The sequence below is a fragment of the Melitaea cinxia genome, chromosome 13, assembly GCF_905220565.1.
Source record: "Melitaea cinxia chromosome 13, ilMelCinx1.1, whole genome shotgun sequence".
Lineage (NCBI taxonomy): Eukaryota > Metazoa > Arthropoda > Insecta > Lepidoptera > Nymphalidae > Melitaea > Melitaea cinxia.
The window spans coordinates 12,507,557-12,529,062 of record NC_059406.1 but is presented as its reverse complement, the minus strand read 5'-3'; the positions used below and the strand labels follow the sequence as shown (position 1 = coordinate 12,529,062).

The following is a 21,506-nucleotide window of genomic DNA, read 5'->3' as shown; positions in this document are numbered from 1 at the left end:
AGCTGTGTGGCTGTGTGTAAGTAAGGTGTGTGATTACCCTCTATTTTCCCGTGGGTATCGTAAGAGGAATGCAATACACAGACCGAAGACGAGCAAGAACGTCTTCGGTGCGACAAAGCCAGCCCTGCAGTCACCAACCCGCCTGCCCAGCGTGGTGACTATGGGCAACACATGAGTTCACGCCATTTTTGGCGCGAACTTATTGAGGCCTATGTCCAGAAGTGGACTACGATAGGCTGAAGTGAACTTTATTAAGAATTATTACTTTTAAACAGTAAAACTAACTAACCATAAGTTTAAAATATAATCGATATACAATTTTAAAATTAAAATTATTAGTCAAAATCTATAGACTTTAATAAAGGAGTTTGTCTAATAATTAAAAAATAAAGACTTATTATAAAAATGATTATTTTTGAACATTAAAACTAGCAAGCAATAAGTTTAAGAGGTAAGTATATAAAATTTACGAAATATATAGAATGATTTTATTTACTTTTATAATATTTAAATTATATTAGTAATGAGCTTTTACAAAGTAAATTAAAATTTATATCTTCAGTAACATTTTGTTCTTATTAAAATCTTCGTACATACAGTAAAAAAGTTTTGTACGTTGAACAACAAAACTTATGCACATGGGATTTCGCAACTTGTTGTACTTTATAAATAAAATTATGCACATTCTGTATTACACTTTTCCAGAAAGATACTTAGGGATAAAAAAATCGAAAAAAGTTTAGGTACAAAATGGGAAAATTTCGAAAAACATAACAATTACTACAACATTACGCATATGACAATTTGCAAGAGGTCAACTGATACAAAGCCAATGTATTTTTGATATATTTTTATTGGGTATTTCTAGTTACAAAGTAAGAATTCAAACTTATATAAATATAGATAATTAAAACATGCACAGATAATAAATACATAGAACAAAAACAATCACACGCACAAGCCAAAAAAATATAATGATGACAATATCCATTCATTCTTCATCAATGGTTTCGATTATTTACAAGTTATTAAACGAAAAATTCATATAATTTTATATGTGCCCTATAAAATTCTTAGAATAGTTTGTCATGGAAGCCTAAATCATTCTTTTTGTAGGTCTTAATTTATAAACTTTAGTTTTATTTGTGGACGACTGTTTTTATGTACAAATTTTAGCGGTTATGTTAATGCAATATGTAAACTACTGTATCTAAAGTTCTAAAATCTAAAAGTAATAAACACAAAAGCACTAATAATATCTCTGTTTTTAAGAATTTTGCTAATACGTTATTGATAACAGGTTCATTTGCTTATACCACTAGGTGGAAAACACTATACTTTCTGCGCAACACAAAAGAATCGTAAGCGTTTTGCCGATGACTACTTCCGATACTCACCAGGCAGGGGAGGATCCGGCTCTCAAATAATTGTGTTTGCTCGCAAACGAAAAAAAAACCGACTTCAATTACATCGACGAGTAATACAACGTAGATCGACGAAAAAATAGTCAAGTAACTACGCGTTATCAAAGATTACTCAAAAAGTAGTTATCAGATCTCAATAAAATTTATATTTGACTACATAACAAACATCAGCTTTCGATTAAATTAAAAATTATTAAAATCGGTACACCCAGTAAAAAGTTATTGCGGATTTTCAAGAGTTTCCCTCGATTTCTCTGGGATCCCATCATCAGATCCTAGTTTTCTTATCATGGTACTAAACTAGGCATATCTTCTTTCCAACAAAAAAAGAATTATCAAAATCGGTTCACCAAGTAAAAAGTTATTGCGGATTTTCAAGAGTTTCCCTCGATTTCTCTGGGATCCCATCATCAGATCCTGGTTTCCTTATCATGGTACTAAACTAGGGATATCTTCTTTCCAACAAAAAAAGAATTATCAAAATCGGTACATCCAGTAGAAAGTTATGCGGTATAATACAACGTAGGTCGACGAAAAAAGCGTCAAGTAAAAACGCATTATTAGATATAACTCGAAAAGTAGTTGTTAGATCTCAAATAAATTTAAATGGGACCAATTGACACACACCACCTTTCGATTAAGAAAAAAAATTGTCGAAATCGGTCCACACGGTCAAAAGTTCTGATGTAACATACATAAAAAAAAAATACAGTCGAATTGAGAACCTCCTCCTTTTTTGGAAGTCGGTTAAAAAGGTTATAGGCACAGCCACAAGAAAATCAGCGAAGTGTTAGTCAGAATAAACTCGCCCATGAACAATTATGACTTATAAATGACTTTTGAATTTGTGGGAGAAAGTCACACCTGATTTAGAAGTAAGGGAAAGAGGAATTAAATTTCATATGAAAATTTCAGCAAATTTTTAACTTTATTTTTAGGCCAGCCATTACATAATAACCTACAATAATCGAGTCAAAAATCAAGTCAAGGAAAAACAATACGTAAATATTTGGGCAGAAGGTCGTGGGCATGCCCACCGTGCCCACAACAGTGGATCCGTCCTTGTTATAAACCTTACTCACCACAGAAACGCTACACTACTACTTGAGAGGTAGTTTGGCTGTGATCTTCTATAAAGTTAGTAAGATTAGTTAGTAGGATTTTAAGCAGGATATTTCCTGCACTACACTCCATACTATTGCCCTTCAATGCAATTGATCAATGAAAAACTCAATAACACTGAATGAATATAATAAAATTTTAGTTAAAATTATATTTTATAATCAGTTAGTTTTACTTAATAGCTCTGAGCAAAATCTACTTTTATACTATATTATATTGTATTTGGCAAAATCAAATATTTTATTGTACCTAATTTTTCCTAATTAATCGAACTTGTGGAGGCCTATGTCCAGCAGTGTTTTGCGATAGGCTGAAGTGATGATGATGATGATGATGACCTAATTTTTATCGAAAAGAAGACTCAAGTTTAGACTTGTAAGTGGGTAATTACCATTTACGGAAAAAATGTAAATAGGGTATAATGTCATTAATTGTGAGAAAATGTACGTGTCACATTGAATCTCCGAAATAAAGTCGACTGAGTCACCAGTCTGTTTATTGAATTAAGGTAAATAGTTGACCCAGATGGTACTTTTAAGGCACCATGCTTGGCCTTGCCTCTAACAAGCCAGAGTTGCTACACTCATTACAAGCAATCATAAGTATATATTAATATTATTACTAATTTTACTTTATTATAACTTCATAAGTTAGTGTTTCTGAGTTTTATATATACATATAACGTTAAGTAGTCGAGAGTTTTTTTATGCTATTTCATGACACCTTTAATTTAATATACCTAATACATGGCAGATTCCTCTGTGTAGTCCTGTACACGTACTGTACAGATACTCGATTCGATATAAAAGGTGCATTTCCGACTATATACCTATGTAACAGTACAGTAAGTTGATTCTAAAACTCATCATATTGTTTGTGTAACTGAACTTCATTCTGACTGAGAATCATATTTGAAAAAAAAACTTGTAGAACTGTTATCAGCCTGTTAGTGAATTATAGCTTGTTAAATCACACTTAAATATTTTTAACTTTTATTTATTTTCAACTCAACAAAGATATAGAACTAATGTGTGTTAAAATAACATGATTGAATTCATAGTGTACCTACCCTACACACTTTTGCAGCACCTATATATAACCAACCATCATGTAACCATATGAGCGTGATCTCAAGTACCTAATACAATTATGGTACCTAGTTTCAAAATTGTCTTTTTTGTTTTAGTTGGTGGAAATAAAATAAACGAAGTCATACTCCACATAACACCTTCTTGACTCTACCTAACTAAATAAGATTACGTTGGTTTGTCGGCCGAGAAATCCGAATGTCGGGGGACATTCCTTGAACCCAGATCGATGCTAACTACCATCTTATTCCTTGTTAACCTTCGAAGTACATATTCAGTTGAGATGGATCAGTACTTGAAGACAAATGTTTAGAGAATCACTCGTTTAAAACATACATATACTACATAGTGTAATTATAAGTTTCTCTAGTTTTAATTTAATGCTAAATTTTGAGCTAGCAACACAGCTGTCAGTAAAATGCCCTTAACAAAGTACCTACTTGCTATTGACCGTTCACAATTAGCAAGATCTCGTTATGATTATTAAACCCATATAAAGACTTTATAGTTTAAATGATATGATCTAGACACGACAGATATAGAACTAGCTATTCACGTTTGCAAATTATTATCATATTTTATTGGTTTAAACAAATTAAAAAAAGTGTTATTATTTATGAAATATTATTGCAAAAACTACATTTCAAATCACACAATTACGTACTTTCTCGAATATTCTTAGATTTTATTTTTGAATTGCATTTTTTTTTTTTAATTTACTTAGTACAGATAATAAGAAAAAAATTACAATATAAGTTAATTTTATAAATCTGATTTATCTATAAACGTACTTGATATTTTTGTTTACTTACAATAATAGTTATAATGTATAGTAATGACTTACTAGCAAAGAGTTAAGACATTTTTACCTTGTGAGACAACAATACGTCCGTCATGAAGTAATCTTATTATTAAATTAACAAAACCTTTTTTATCGTACTAATACCACTTGCACTTATCTATATTCATGTTATAAATGTTTTTTTAATATTTAAAAAATATATACCTAAAGATTTTTCCCTTGTACCCTACTTGTAAGTTCTGGTGTTTGGCGCGAGTTTGGGAGGCCTACTCATATATCCAGCAATGTACTGCGAAGTGCGATAAGCTAAAATTAGCTCGTAGTTTATGTTTAAAAACACTTTAAAACCTTGATAAATATAGGTGCCTGCTAAAAATTATATAGCTCGAGTAACAGGTAAAAAAAGGTCATTGAAATATTGAATAACCGTAGTGAACTGTAATAGATTGTTATTATTTCCATATTGAACAAAGGTCAAAATGAAAACCAGAAGCCCTAGAAGAATCTAGCAAGCGGAAATAAATATAGGTACCAAAAAGTAGTATACGAAGTCAAACAGGCTATTAAATAAAAACGCACTTTGCAGTCGATATTAGCTTTTATAATTAGATAAATATTCTTTTGAACAACAATAATTAAAAATTAAAGCTGCGGATTGCGTAAGTCAGTGTCCTATAAAAACAAGGATAAGTAAACTAAATGTTATAAAAATGACGCAGAGACTAACAGTACTTTTCAATAAAGAATGCGTACAATGTACACGACACGAAATAAACATTTGTAAAGGAAACACTGTAATGAATCATTACTAAGATGAAAGCAATATGACTCACTTTACATCAATAGGTAATTTACCTTATAAGGCCATATAAGTAATTGTTTTTGCAATGTAAATAAATAATTAAATAGCTAATCAAAATTCATCAATCACAAATCATTTAATTAACAAAAATTTTTTACTTAATATGAGATATCTTTTATTTAAAACAAATAATCGCAATAAGGAAAATTTTGAAGTAGGTACCTATACTTGGGGTAAAAAATGTATTTAAAGCATAAAATGACATCACATATAGTTACCCATTGTTTTTCAACATTTATGATAGCTAACAGAAAAGACTGCTTTACCTATCTTTTTAACCGACTTCCAAAAAAGGAGGAGGTTCTCAATTCGACTGTTTTTTTTTTATGTATGTTACATCAGAACTTTTGACTGGGTGGAGCGATTTCGACAAATTTTCTTTTAATCGAAAGGTGGTGTGTGCCAATTGGTCCCATTTAAATTTATTTGAGATCTAACAACTACTTTTCAAGCTATATCTAAAATGCGTTTTTACTTGACGCTTTTTTCGTCGACCTACGTTGTATTATACCGCATAACTTTCTACTGGATGTACCGATTTTGATAATTCTTTTTTTGTTGGAAAGGGGATATCCCTAGTTTGGTATCATGATAAGGAAACCAGGATCTGGTGATGGGATCCCAGAGAAATTGATGGAAATTCTTGAAAATCCGCAATAACTTTTTACTGGGTATACCGATTTTGATAATTCTTTTTTTTGTTGGAAAGGAGATATTCTTAGTTTAGTACCATGATAAGGAAACCAGGATCTGATAATGGATCCCAGAGAAATCAAGGGAACTTCTTGAAAATCCGCAATAACTTTTTACTGGGTGTACCGATTTTAATAATTTTTAATTTAATCGAAAGCTGATGTTTATCATGTGGTCACATATAAATTTCACCGAGATCTGATAACTACTTTTTGAGTAATCTTTGATAACGCGCAGTTACATGAGTATTTTTTCGTCGATCTACGTTGTATACTCGTCGATGTAATTGAAGTCGGTTTTTTTTTCGTTTGCGAGCAAACACAATTATTTACGTGTGTCGTCTATCTTTGATACTATTAATAGTACCGAACTCAAAGCGACAGGTTCTGTAGGCTGAAAGTAAAATTCTAAAATCATAATTTTAGCCTCCCTGTCCTATTTAAATGTTTTGAATTTAGCAACAAGTAGGTAGGTACATATCTAAATGAAATGAGGCTCAAAATATTATTTTAATTTTGTCTCGGGATTGATATACAATACATCATGCTCGTAATATTTGAGCGCGACAATGCTTCTATATTATCTTATAGAGTATATTATATAAGCTATTTAAAATAAATATTACATGTCATTAATCTGTAATACAAGAATAAAATAAGCCAGATTAAAATTAAAATATTTCATTTAACAGAAATAGATCTGCCATCATACACGCATAACATAATTGCTTTTCTAAATCATTAAGATAGAAAACAGTGTATCGAGCCAGTACTCGTGTGGAGTTATTTCTGGAGCGACGCCGCAGGACGGGAATAGCTCATGTCGTCATAACAATGCGTTCTCCGCAAGAACATCTGTAGAATTATATCGATACGTAATCGTAATCTGCGTAATCTGTCGAATGGAATCCGTCTTCGGTGACTAGATAAATAAGATGAATATTATTGTATAAGTTTTTTATGTCATTGAAATTCATGCCATAAAATCCGTTCTTATCGGGTGTCTACGTCCTATATCATTACAGCCTATACAGTCCACTGCTGGACATAGGCCTCCACAAGTTAACGCCAAAAATAACGTAAACTCATGTGTTTTGCCCATAGTCACCACGCTGGGCAGGCGGGTTGGTGACCGCAGTACTGGCTTTGTCGCACTGAAGACGCTGCTGCCCGTCTTCGGCCTGTGTATTTCAAAGCCAGCAGTTGGATGGTTATCCCGCCACCGGTCGGTTTTTCAAGTTCCAAGGTGGTACTGGAACTGTGTTATCCCTTAGTCGCCTCTTACGACACCCACGGGAAGAGAGGGGGTGGCTATATTCTTGAGTACCGTAGCCACACAGTACCAGTCCTATATGGACCTGCTAATTTTCAAGTTTGTAGGTGTTATAGTTTCGGAGATTTCGTGATGAGTGAGTGACCTTTCGCTTTTATATATATATATATATATATATATATATATATATATATATATATATATATAATAGACAAGATTCTTCTGAATTCAGTTTTGTCAATACATTTTGAAATATATCTGCTCCGTTTAAATAATAAGATCTAATCATTGCTTCCTAAGCTGGTTCATAATGAAAACATTCAACCAAAAAATGAAATGAGATGTATATTTATGAATTTAAATGACTATTTTCAAAATACTAGCTGTACCCTGCGCGCGTTGCTACGCTTTTATTTTTGGTCCTACCAACTCAGAAACCTTTGTGGGCTCCTGCACAACACTTTGTTGAAGAGCATGACATGATCTTTGATTCAGAACTTTTTACTGAGTAGACCGATTTCAATGATTCTTTTTTTAATCAAAAGGTGGTGCTTGTCATGTGGTCTCATTTAAATTTAATCGAGATCTAGCAAATACATTTATAATTACATCTAATAATGCGTATGCGTCGACCTACATTGTATTATACCACTGTGTACCAATTGTAATGATTCTTATTTTAATCGAAAGCTGATGCTTGTCTTGTGGTCCTATTTAAATTTGATCGGGATATAATGACTACTTTTTGAGTCATCTTTTATAAGGCGTATTTACTTGACTAGGTATATTTTCGTCTACTTATGTTGAATTACTTGTCGATGTAATTGCAGTCACTTTTTTTTCGTTTGTGAGCAAACACAATTAATCAAAAACTTTAAGCAAAAATATATATACTACTCTTTCTCTCTCTCTCTCTCTCTCTCTTATTTAATGCTGAATTTAAAATATTTCTTTCTATATCTACCTAGTACACACTGTTTATAGATACACACTGTTTATAGATACTGAAAACAAAATCATTTAGATATACAAAAAAAATCTTAAAAGTTGCATCATCTTGTATTACTTGATCGAAATAAATATGAGCTTTTTAATAGGGTGAAAGTAGAAGTCTAAAATTACAACGTACAAAATATATATATTGTACGTTGTAATTTTTTACGTTTAGTTTGTACGTTTAATTGTAAAGACAATCAAAATAACCCACAAAAGCATTACGTCTATGCTAACACTTGTATGTATATGTTCCAAGAGCAGCTAACTTAAAAACAAGTTAGATGATGAGTACTGTATTTCTTTGGGATAATTCCAATTTCAAACATGGACATAAAAATGACGTTCCTTTTGTTGTATTGAGGGCCGTTGAGTGAAAAACTATAGACAATTATGATTTATTTACTTCAAAGTTCTCTTTAAAATAAAATAGGTAATACTGTAATAATTACAATTCGAAAAATATGTTTTCTTTTGATACCAAAAAATGTGGTATTCTAAAATATTATATTAAAAGTGTGTAACATTTAAATAATACTTACTATATTTTCTAATGCCTTCTTCCCGTGGGGGTCGTAAAAGGCGACCGAGGGATGAAGCTGGCTCAAAATCATCAGGGTCCTGGAGAAGAAAATCTTCATTTGAAACCCGGAATGGGGTCTCCGTCAAGCATTCGTGGCATAGCTCTAAAATGCGAGACTCCTGCAGCCGAACTGGCTCCACACGTATCCACTCGTCTTTCCTATGGGCCTAGCCAGTGAGGTCGAGAGTCGAGGTCGAGGTTCCTAGAGACGAGAAAAATCCTCCATGACTCAGTTCTACGGAATGTTCACACGCTACCTATACCTTTAGTGTAAAAACGACTCAATACCTTTGAAAATAAACAAATAAGGTAGTGGACCAATAAGGAATAAGCATATGTCTTTTATTTCCCGAAGTTTAAAAGAAAAGTACTCTTTTGCTCAAGTCACTCTAATACCGTATTTTGAAAAAAAAATAAAAAATAAATATAATATTACTAGCTTTTACCCGCGGCTTCGCTTGTATTGATTTTTTTAATTATTAAAAAGTATCCAATGTTAATCTTAATATCTAATACCTCCAAGAATATGTGTACAACGTTGCATGATAATCGGGTAAGTAGTTTTCGCGTAAAAGCGTAACAAACAACCTTACATTCACATTTATAATATTAGTAGGGATAATGTTTCGATTTTTTAAAGAAGTTGGTTCAAACACGACGTATTTTATTTTTCACGATGTGCAGCATCTCGAGTAGTATGAAGTAAAGATTCATCTGGATATTTAATATGTTGTTGATGTCGGGCGTATCCTAAATACCATAAGACGCTAGCAACATGCGCGCAAGTACCTAGCGTACGTGCTCCACTCTGGCAGGTGCAATAATAGCCCAGAATGACTTCTTCATCATCATCTTTTTCTTGTAAAGTGCATTTTGGGGGGTTTGGGGGATTGTAGAGGGTCTTGGGTTGAACTTGGGGGTTTGTGCCCCTTGAGACATTCGATCAGCATATTGAAAGCTACCCCTATGCAAAATTTCAGCTAATTTAGCCGAGAGCCATTTTCCATACAAATTGTGCGGGGTCCTTTCATGAGAATCGATCAACTACAAACACCGCGACACGAGAATTTTATATATTAAAAGATTGTTTAAAAAGACGTTCAAAATAGATTATGATAAATAATTCACGTGAAATTCAATAGGTCATGTCAAACTTGACATAAATACGAGTTTTAAACAGTTCACTGCCATCTTAATTAACATCTATAAATAATAACTTTATAAAGTAAATTCTGCGTCGGATTGAAGGCGTTTCTGTTAATAATAAATTTTCTAAAAGCAGTGAATCCCAATCTACAAAATGACACGTCATTCCTTCAAAATATATTTTTATCTATCTTATTCCATGCAAATCATCACAGCAAAAGCTTGTTACACTGCATCAACGCTTTGAGGTTCAATAAATAGGAAGTTCATTGAGGGTCACTAATTCGCTTCTTTATCATTTTGTTTTACTGATATAGGTAAATTTAGGTGGGCTGTTTATATGTAATTAGCTGTCTCGGCGAACTTCGTACCGACAATTTTTGCAGTTATTTTATCGACTTTCCCTAAATTTTCATTTATGCAAACCTTGTCTTGCCAAAAACTAATACAAAAAGAACTATTCAATTTGTTGCAGTCGTACATAAGTTATCGTACGTACATACATTGGCGATTCGTTTTTATTTGTATAGATTGCATGTGAAGAATTAGCACTTTGAGAATCACTGCAATGATCCCAGATGTTCGCAGACCATAAGCGGTAATGTCGTAATAACAATCGGGCGCCGTCGCGCGCCGGCCAGTCGCGACCTTGCGGACATATCCTGCCCTTAAAAGGCAGTCGCAGGCCCTGATAACAATTGCCGCAGAACAAAAATACTTTAAAGCTTAAGATTACGTTACTTGTTGACACATAGCTGTGTTATTATAGTAAACTTGAGGCTCTTGCTTTTGTATATTCATTATAGATAGTTTCAATTTCCAAAAAACGAGAGTGCTTTATACCACACGACTGTAGTAAAGCTTCTTTAGCTCCATCTAACTTATATATCCCTTTCAACTTCCGTTCTCCCCTCCCGATTACACTTTTACGCATTCACCAGCTTACTCCCCAAGTCAAGGGTGCGTAAAGAAGTTTTAATTCAAAAAAGACCACCAATGATGAATATAGTGTCATATCGTTGTTCTATTCTCTGTTTCATAATGGCTAAATTTTTTTTAACTAGGTCGGCAAACAAGCGAGCGGCTCACCTGATGGTAAGCGATTACGCTTCAGCCTGTAATATCCCACTACTGGGCATAGGCCTCTTTCCCATGTAGGAGAAGGATCAGAGCTTAATCCACCACGCTGCTCAAATGCGGGTTGGCGGATATATTCCCTACTATGAGTAACGATCGCTATCAGGCGTACATGATAACAACCGGGACCGACGGCTTAACGTGCTCTCCGAGGCACTGTGGGTAGACCCACAAGGACTGCACAAACCAAATACAAATGTTTGTCATGTGCGGGGATCGAACCCGCAACCGCCAGCGCAACAGGTACAATCCATGGCTGTGACCGTTGCGCCAACCTGGCGTCACAGTACCTGGCGTCGGCGTGGCGTGGTGAGCGATTACCGTAACTTATAGGCGTCTGCAACACCAGAAGTATCGCAAGCGCGTTGCCGACCCTATGCCCAATTCCCCCAGGAGCTCTGGTCACCTTACTCACCAACACTTACACGACACTGCTTAAAAACAGTATTATTTTGCTATGATCTTCTATAAGGTCTAGGTACTGCCGCAGTCGGGCTCATATTTGAGCAGGAAATTTCCTGGTGTGCCCTAATTCAGTGGAAACCCTCGTGGAAAGACTCGTTTGAAAAAAAATCATAAAAAGTCTGCATAACTCTGCAAAAGACTTTTAAAAAATAAGTCATTATAACTCTGCAAAACTAATAAGTCAAATTGTATCTGAAATTTCGAACTTTACTGAAAAGTTGAAGAGTTTTTGTATGGAGTATAAAATCACAAGAATACCTCCACTTCTTTAAAAGTAGACATAGCTAACCGTATAGTTGTATCACCAACAGATGGCAGCCAACCTTGTTTCTCTAAATACAGTACATTAGGAACAGTTGTTACAATGTTGCGTTTGACAAAGCTCTCTGCTAGGATTTTCAATGGTTGAAAATTGTATGCCTGAATAATACAACTTAGAAGGGTGGAGGTATTTATTATAGTTTTCTAGTACGTGCTAGATAGCCGTGATTCAGATTGAAGTGAATTCATTACAAGTTTAGAAGATAAACATAGAAAGACTCAATATACGACTACTACTACGTGCCATCTATTAGGTAAAGGCATTTAAGGTTCTGTATTAAAACGTACGTAATTGATTCTTTTATGGAAATTTAATAATTAATTATAGCCACAATTAAAATTATTTTCCGATCTGATTTGCATTAAATTGCTTAATACATAATTTAATTTTACTACGTTTTAGCGTATATTAGATAAGGTCTGCCGGTCATAAAATTAATTAATAAATTTAAAAAAGGCGACTAATATTTTTAAAAACACTATAGCTATAAAAATATAATCGAATAAATCAGTGAATAAATATTTATCATGCATAGCTTCGTAGTTGTTTGTATACATAATTAAAATTTTATTTTCTGTCCATAATCATCTTGTTATATTTAAAACCTGGCATGAATTTGATTATTTATTTTTTGATTGATTATATAAGAAGACGCGTTGGCGCAGCGGTCACAGCACTGATTTGTGACTGCTTCGGTTGCGGGTTCGATCCCCGCACATGACAAACATTTTTATGGGCCATTCAGATGTTTACCGTGTGGTGTGACCATAAAAAGCGTAATGGGAGAGTTAATTGAGTGGACTGAATTTTTTTTATTGATAGGCAGGAAGAAAGTAAACACACTAATCACTGAATTTTTAATTGTTTAGAGATTATAAGCAAATTCGTACAAAAATCAAACACACGGTTACACGTTACATCGAAAAAGGGAAGTAAAAAAAGGAATTGACACCTCGAGGTATTGCCAGTATTAATTTAAATTTTTATGTTGTTGCCAACATAAGCTGCGGCCTCGAGAAACAAATTTCAATCAAAAAGGAAAAATTAACTAGTTACAAACAACATGTTAACTGTCTGCAAACGACATGATTAACGTTACATTATAAATCAATGCATGTGTACACATCGAATAAACATGTACATAGATTTGAATCTATACTCTATTAGGTTTCTAGATATAAGTTACAGTAAGTATACAATTTTAAGTTACATTTAAATACATTCCAGGTAAGTAGGCAATAATTATCATTGTATGTTTGCTTACACAGGTATGTACATCTACTTTGATAATTAATAGTACAATAATTTGTTCTTATATCATTTTAACTGCTTACACATCAATATAACAAATTCTTACAACTTTAGTTTATAGTTTTTACTTACACAGTATAATATAAGTAATTTTTTACAATAATTATAACTTTTGGTTACACAGTAATATGATGAAATAATAACATTTTGATAACGATGATATAAAAAATACAAAATTACACTTTGGAGTAACACAAGATCCTTTTTACATTTATCACTACATTAGATAGGTATTAGATTATTATAATATTTTAGCTAATACTATAGTTTACACTGTTAATGCTATATACTTATAAAATAAAATACCAAAAAAACAATTGGACATCTATAATTTAAACATCTATAGGTAATAGGCAAATTTTTGTTATTGACCTATTATGAACGTGACCATTGGGAGTTTTAAGTTCAACAGTTCTGACACAACCATCTTTTCCAGGAAAAGTACCTGTTACTCTAGCCATGGACCAGTGGAGAGGTGACGTGTTGTCATCACGCAGTAGTACTAAGCTACCTACATTTATGTTTGACTTAATGTCGCGCCATTTTGGCCTGCTTTGCAACAGAGACAGATAGTGCTTACTCCAGTACCTCCAAAAGTTTTGCTTCATTTGAACGGTTAATGACCAGAATTTTAACAAGTTTATTGGTCTATCTTTGAAGTCATGTTCTGGGTATGTATTAAGAGGAGCACCTGTTAGAAAATGTCCTGGGGAAAGATACGAAAAATCATTAGGATCCGCAGAAACGGCAGTCAGTGGCCTTGAATTGAGGATGCCTTCTATTTCGGTTAAAACAGTATTTAGCTGTTCGTAGATTAGTAATGCCTTACCGACTATTCGCTTAAGATGGTGTTTGGTACTTTTAACACCACTTTCCCAAAGTCCTCCAAATATTGGGCTGTAACTTGGTATAAAGTGAAAATTAATACCTCGCGCCGATGCGAAAGATTGCACTTGATATTGATGACTCTGAGAATTTTGCAATCGGTACAATTCATCCAATTGGTTCCTTGCCCCCTTAAAGGTAGACCCATTATCGCAGTGTACATCACTGGGCAGGTTTCGTCTCGCGATAAAGCGCTTGAAACAAGCAAGGAATGTATCAGTTGTTAGATCGGAAGCGAGCTCTAGATGAATTGCTTTCGTTACAAAACATACAAATAAAACAATGTAACCTTTTCCTATTAATGGTTTCCTAATACGACTGTTTTTTACTGAGACCGGCCCAGCGAAGTCAACACCAACCTTCTGAAACGGGCGGCATGCATGGACTCGATGCGTAGGCAAGGAACCCATTAGTTGAGTTGTAGCGACAGCCTTCAATCTGAAACAGGTTACACATTTATAGATTATCTTTTTTATTGTACGCAATCCATCTATGATCCAAAATCTTTGTCTGAGGGAAGAAAGTAATAGCTTTTGCCCTGCATGCATTAACTTTATATGTTCATCTCTAATTATCAAAGCAGTGATTTCTGAGCCTTTAGGTAATATTGCTGGATGTTGGCTTGTGTAGGGGATTGATGCGTTTTGTAAACGACCACCTACTCGCATCAAACCATTCGCATCTAGAAAAGGAGTCAATGCCTTTAAATTACCTGTTAGCTCTTTTTGAGACTTAAGAGCCATTTCACAATTTTACGCTCTGCAAGTTTAGGTAAATTTGGTCGCATCGCGCGAGTCGTACGAGCCGCGCGATCTTTGTGCTAGTAAGTATAGTGTGACAACCAAAAGACTATCTTGATCATTTTCTGATGTATAATAAAAATTATAACTATGGTATAAAATGTTTTTTACATAATTAATTTGTTAAAAATTTCAAGTATGTTATATAACAACAGTCAATAAATTTAAAATAAAATTTAAAAAATCAATTTTATGAAACAATTTTTTTAAATTGATTTAGTTTTTTCAGTTTACGAATGAATCTAATATTTACGATATGAATAAAAAAGCATTTAATGACATCGACACCGACAAACATATTAATTAACAAATAACAAGACAAACAGATTAAAATGCCTATTTGTATTGATAGTGTGAGAAAAGAAAATTAAATTATACATTTTTTTACAGAAATTATCATTATATTATTTTACAGTCATTTTCGTAATATGTTTATTTTATTTATATTTTATTATGAAAGTATCAAATGCGTTTTATCCACTATAACAACAGGCGCTTGGCGCGTGTCAGCGAAAGAGACGGCTGCGCAGAATTTGGCGTGGACCTTACCTCTAAGAGCGCTAGAGCTCGACTGATTTACCGGGCTTGATGCGTGGCAATATATACTATCTTTTTATTATTTAATATAAAATGTATTAAAAATAATTACATCTTTTAATTATTTTTTTTTTTTTGTATTCCTTAATGATGTAAGTTTACTTTGATGAAGATAGTTCGTTAAAATTTCTTAGTTTTCTAAGAAAAATATCGCTTTTAAAATTGTACTTATTTGGAAAATATTCGTAACTTTAAATTTTTTTTATCGTTTAATAGAGATACAAATTGAATAAAAATCTGCGATAGTGCGCAACAAAATTATATTCCACATATTACGTATTTTTTTAAAATGGTTTTAACGTAGAGGTTATTGAAAAGTAGGACTTCAAAGTATACATTGCGAGCGTTTACCCAGGGAGGAGGCTGATGAAAAGGTTAATAATTTTATACACATAACATAAATCAAAATTCTGATCCGACTATGGACTACAACAAAGGTTGCTCTATTATATTTCAAGAATATAAATTACATTATTGCATCCAACACTGAGATTAACGACGTCAAAATATTACAATTTCGCGGATTGTTACCGATTTTTGTGAAATGGCTCTTAAGAGATTTAATTTCAGTTGAAAAATATTGCTCTTGTTCATGTTTAACTATCATCATCAGTGATCTATTAAGTTCAAAGGCCTTTAAGAAGCCTTGTTGCTTATTGGCTTGCGGTTTGATATTTTTGCAAAATCTTATTACATATGCAAGCACACGAGTCATTTTGTTTATACTAGAAAACTTTTTTAATCTTTCAAATATACTGGAATCAGTTGTGGTAGCGGCGGCACACAAAATGGTATTATCGGTCTTTAAGTCAGACAATTGTGTTGGCACTGCTAACACAGCTGATGATTGAAAGGTATGACTTTTGTTTTGTAAGAAGGGTGGGCCATGCCACCACAAATTGTGTTCCTTAAGCTCATGGGGCTGAAGACCTCTGCAAAGGCAATCAGAAGGATTGTCCTCAGTATTTACATATTGCCAATGGCAGTTCTCTGAGAGCTCCCTTATTGCTCTGACTCTATTTGCAACATAGGTTTGTAATTTTGCGTCATCGTTTCTCAGCCACGCCAAAGCTATCTGAGAGTCAGAGAAGAGGTAAGTTTTATTAATATTTATTTTGTTACTAAGAGTATTGAGTACTTTTTTACATAGCTTAGCAAGTAATAGCGCTGCGTTCAACTCTAGCCTAGGTATTGTTAGCTTTTTTCGGAGTGGATTAATCCTTGACTTTGAACATAGTAGCTGTACGAGTACATTATCTTGAGCGTCAATAGATCTTAAGTATAAGCAGCACCCGTAAGCCACGGAGGAGGCATCAGCGAAACCTATCAGCTGTGTGGTGGTGGAATTGGATAATTTAACACAACGAGTAATGCTAAGTGGCTCCATCTGTGTCAAGCTCTTAGTAAAATTGACCCAAGTATGTCGTATGTCATCTGGGGGAGTAGAGTCCCAACCAGTATTAGTAGCCCACAACTTTTGCATAATTACTTTTGCATGTACAAATATTGGCCCAATAAGTCCTAATGGGTCATAGAACTTACTTATGTAATTAAGTATATCACGTTTCGAGTCATTTCGACTAACATATGAATCGGGGCATGTACTTTTGAAAACATCTTTTTCAATATCAAATGTAATACCTAATGTTTTTACATAAATTTCATGCTTTTGCAGGTCTAGCTCATTTAAATTTTGACAAGTTTTATTAACATTTTTAAGGACTGAATTGCAGTTGGATGCCCACTTGTGGAGTTCGAACCCTCCTAGGGAAAGTAATTGAATTAATTCAGTTTGCATACGGAGCAGTTGTTCTTCTGAACAGCTGTTTGCCAATATGTCATCTACATATGTATTGTTTTCTAAAATTGAAGATGCTAGTGGAAACTGATCTTTATACCTGGCAGCGAGCTCTATCAAACAACGAGTGGCTAGGTATGATGATGATTTTAGCCCATAAGTGACAGTCTTAAGTTGTATACATCTAATATCTTGTTCGGGAGATTCGCGCCATAAAGTGTTTTGTAGTGGCCTATAAGATGGATCCAAATCAATACACCTAAACATCTTTTTTATATCGCAGATAAAGAAATAACTTTCTAGTCTTAATGCAATAAGTATATCAAAAAGATCCTTTTGCACCACTGGACCGTTGAGTAAAATATCATTCAAAGATATTTTTTTATTAGTTTGCATCGATCCATCAAAGACAGCTCTAAGTTTGGTGGTGACAGCATTTTGTTTAATTACTGCATGGTGTGGTAGAAAATAAACTGGGTCTTTAGACATATCATAGCTATTTATATCGCAGTATTCACCATGATTTAGTTCTACATATTGATCAATAAAATTTTTATACTGATAGAAAAGAGTTGGATCCATATGTAGTCTTTTTTCTAAGTTAAGAAATCTTGTGTAGGCCAAATGAAATGATTCCCCTAGCTCAAAGTTAACTTGTTGTAATGGAACTTTAATAGGCATGGTAACTTGAAATTTATTATTCTCTAGTTTAGTAGTTTCATTAAAAAGTTTTTCACAAAATTCATGCTCTGGTAATTTTTCATGAAATATTTCAGGCACCTGTTCAGTTGTCCAAAAAGAACTCAAACAATCACTCAAACTATCATTACATTCGTGACAAAATAAGGATACAACCTTGTTAGCTTTTTTATTGTTAATTGCTGCACTGCTACTGCGACCAGCAACAATATATCCGAAGGATGTGTGAACTACGATTGGTACATTGGAGTGCAGAGTATCCACTGTTGCAGGACGCTGGCCAGTGGGACAAGCTTTCCCTTCAGGCTGTGGTAGCAGGACCTGGAAGAATACATCTGCTCCTAGTAAAAGATTCACATCATCAGGTTTATTAAAGCTTTCATCAGCCAATTTGCAGTTTACAGGGAATGTTAGTTTTGAGATGTCTATCGGTTCTTGTGGCAATTTGGTTGTAATATTTTTTACAACATGACAGTTGACATTGACCTTGAAGGGGTAGACAATAGAATGCACATCAAGTCGTATGCTTCGGTCAACTGTTTGTTCCGCATTTGTAATACCTACTATAGTTGTGTTACTAGTGTTTGTATTCATGCCTAGTAAATCAACAACCTTTTGTGTGACAAAAGAAGCTTGTGACCCGCTGTCAAGCAGTGCCCTAGTATAAATTATTGTACCCGACTGAGATATTAGCTTAATGCGTGCAGTAGGCAATAAAACATGACCATGCGAAGCATTTGACAAGAGAGTGACAGAGGGCGTTAGGGATGCTTGTTTAGAGTTGTTAAAGCTATTTTGATGCAGCAGAGTATTGTGCTCCTGTTTGCATTCCGCACATCTAAAATGGAATTTGCATTTGTATTTATGTGGAGACAGACATGTCTTACATAATTTATTAGCAATAGCGAACTCCATGCGCTTGCTTGGTGCTGCCATTTTAAAAGAGGGACATTGAAAAAGCTTGTGTGCACACTTACAATAGATGCATGTTGCAGAAGCAGGATTTGCAGCTACGGCGTGACTGGCAAGCCGCTGTGGACTGTACATCCATAGGTCGCTGGTTCAAATCCGGCTCGAAGGACCAATTTTTTATGGTGTGACCATAAAAAGCGTAATGGGAGAGTTAATTGAGTGGACTGAATTTTTTTTATTGATAGGCAGGAAGAAAGTAAACACACTAATCACTGAATTTTTAATTGTTTAGAGATTATAAGCAAATTGGTACAAAAATCAAACACACGGTTACACGTTACATCGAAAAAGGGAAGTAAAAAAAGGAATTGACACCTCGAGGTATTGCCAGTATTAATTTAAATTTTTATGTTGTTGCCAACACCGTGGTCTAGGAGTTTGTGCATTCCGTGTGGGCATCCCCACCGAGTCTGGTAGAGCACGTTAAACCGTCGTTCTCGGCTGTTCTCATGTACACCTAATAGCGATCGTTCCTTTTGAACGTCAAAGTCACCTAAACTTGACAAGTGCTTGCGAGCACTGTGCGCCAACGACGTCTATATAGGCGACAAAAAACCCGGACCACAAAAACATTAAATAAAATTTTTATATAAAATATACCTATGTATTTAGTATTTTAATTCAACATTTCTCAAAATAGAATATCCCAGCAACATTTGAGTATTCAAAACAAGTCTTTTAGAGCTACACGTACTGAGAAACATTGTAATGAAAACGTGCATTCTTATTCCACGTAAATGATATGTCCAGAACGCCGAAGTCGTCTATAGTTGACCGCTAGGAATGTGACGCAAGAGGTATAGATGTTTTTTTAACTATTCAAAATTCAACTCATTACTCAAACGTGTTATAATTTCTATGAATAATTTGATATTTGAATAAAACAAAAGGTAAAAAACAAAACTTTCATCAGCTAACACATAAATAACAAATGAATAAAAAAATCAAATCAACTAAAATCAATCAAATCGCCATAATAAATCTGATATCTCAAATCTGGCGCATCCCTAGCGCGTCACCATTAATCTGTTCACTACACGCCGTTGTCAAGCATAGACACCCTGGTGACGGAGAAAAGTAGCGGAATGCAACATGAGCGATACCTTAGAACATCGTCGCATTTTGAAAGGCGTCGATGACTTTAATAATATACAAGGGGGCGTCCATAAATTACGTGAGGTGTTTTTTTTAAATTTTCTGTCCCTCCCTCCCCCCCTGGTGAGATGTCGTGAGATTTTATTCAACCCCCTCCCCCAACCCCCAATCTCACGTGAGATTTTTCAAAATGTGGGTTTCTTACGTAAACGCGTTGGATTGTTATTGAAATTATTTTCTTTCGAACGAATGAGTAAATGATCTTAATCGTATTACGATTACGCTTAAGATTAAATCTTAAGCATGTACAATCTGGATTAAATGGACCAAAATAGTATAATTTTTTTGTTTCAATCAGAAAAAAATTGCGTGATATTTGCCCTCTCTCCGACCTAAGATTAGATGAGATTTGACTCGACCCCCTCCCCCCTTAAACATCTCAAGTATTTTATGAACGCCTCCTAACTAAGTCTACTTTTATTTACAAAATTATTAATTTTATATCTCTGGGAACTGAACAAAAACTTTTTTGTTAAATTCCACGCGGACGAAGTCGCGGGCACAGCTAGTTATCTTCAAATTTTAATTCGGTTAATTTCTTTTAAAATTACTTTTCATATACATATCGATTCGATTCGAAATCGATATATAGCGTGCGAAATAATATCAACATTTTCATAACCTAGTGTCATCTTTTGTTAATGCTGTGGAACTACACCTATCATGTGATTAGCATATTTGGGTTAACATCTGAACTAACAAAATCTATTATTTATAAATAAATTACTTTAGTAAAAATAATATTGGTTTGCTTTTCCTTGACTTATCAAGGCTTTGTTAAAATGAATTTGTTTAATCTACTTGAACCATTCATTTTTATAGCATCGTAATCTAATAATACCGAGTGTAATTTTTTCGTTACTTTAAAACTACCACAAACACAAAAAAATGTGAAGATAGTTGTATAAATGGATGGTTTTTACCATTTCACATTATAATCCCTGACCCATTTGCGATGAAAGTTGACATGGAGATACAGAACTATGAGGTATTGGCGATCCGAGCTAATACAGACTATTTTTATCGCGTTGCTCTAACGAGATTGAGATTTACACAGACAAAAATATGACGTGCATACAGTAATTCATATTTTGAGAACATGATTATTTTATTCTTGCTGGCCTACACCCACTTCGAGGCAAGAAAATTTTTTCATCCGGACCGCATAATTTTCTTATTCCTTGGCCATATATAAATTTAAAATTAATCTTCCCGTATATTTAAACTATACGTCCAATCACCAAACGCAAAGACAAGTTAGTAGTAAGTTTAAGGCAAAGTTTATCTAATATACAAAATTCTCGTGTCGCGGTGTTTGTATTTAAACTCCTCCGAAACGGCTTGACCGATTATCATGAAATTTTGTGCATATTGAGTAGG

The 21,506-nt window shown here is 34.0% G+C and overlaps 1 protein-coding gene across 1 annotated transcript; it reads right to left on the bottom strand.

Moving 5' to 3' along the window:
• Positions 1-13,754: 13,754 nt before the first annotated feature.
• On the bottom strand, positions 13,755-20,092 carry LOC123658915. Its single transcript, XM_045594206.1, has 4 exons — positions 20,075-20,092; positions 18,977-19,009; positions 18,156-18,320; positions 13,755-14,543 (listed from the first exon to the last, which is right to left on the bottom strand). Exons 1-4 carry the CDS (start codon positions 20,090-20,092, stop codon positions 14,454-14,456), a joined length of 306 nt encoding a protein of 101 aa, XP_045450162.1. The 3' UTR covers positions 13,755-14,453.
• Positions 20,093-21,506: the final 1,414 nt, after the last annotated feature.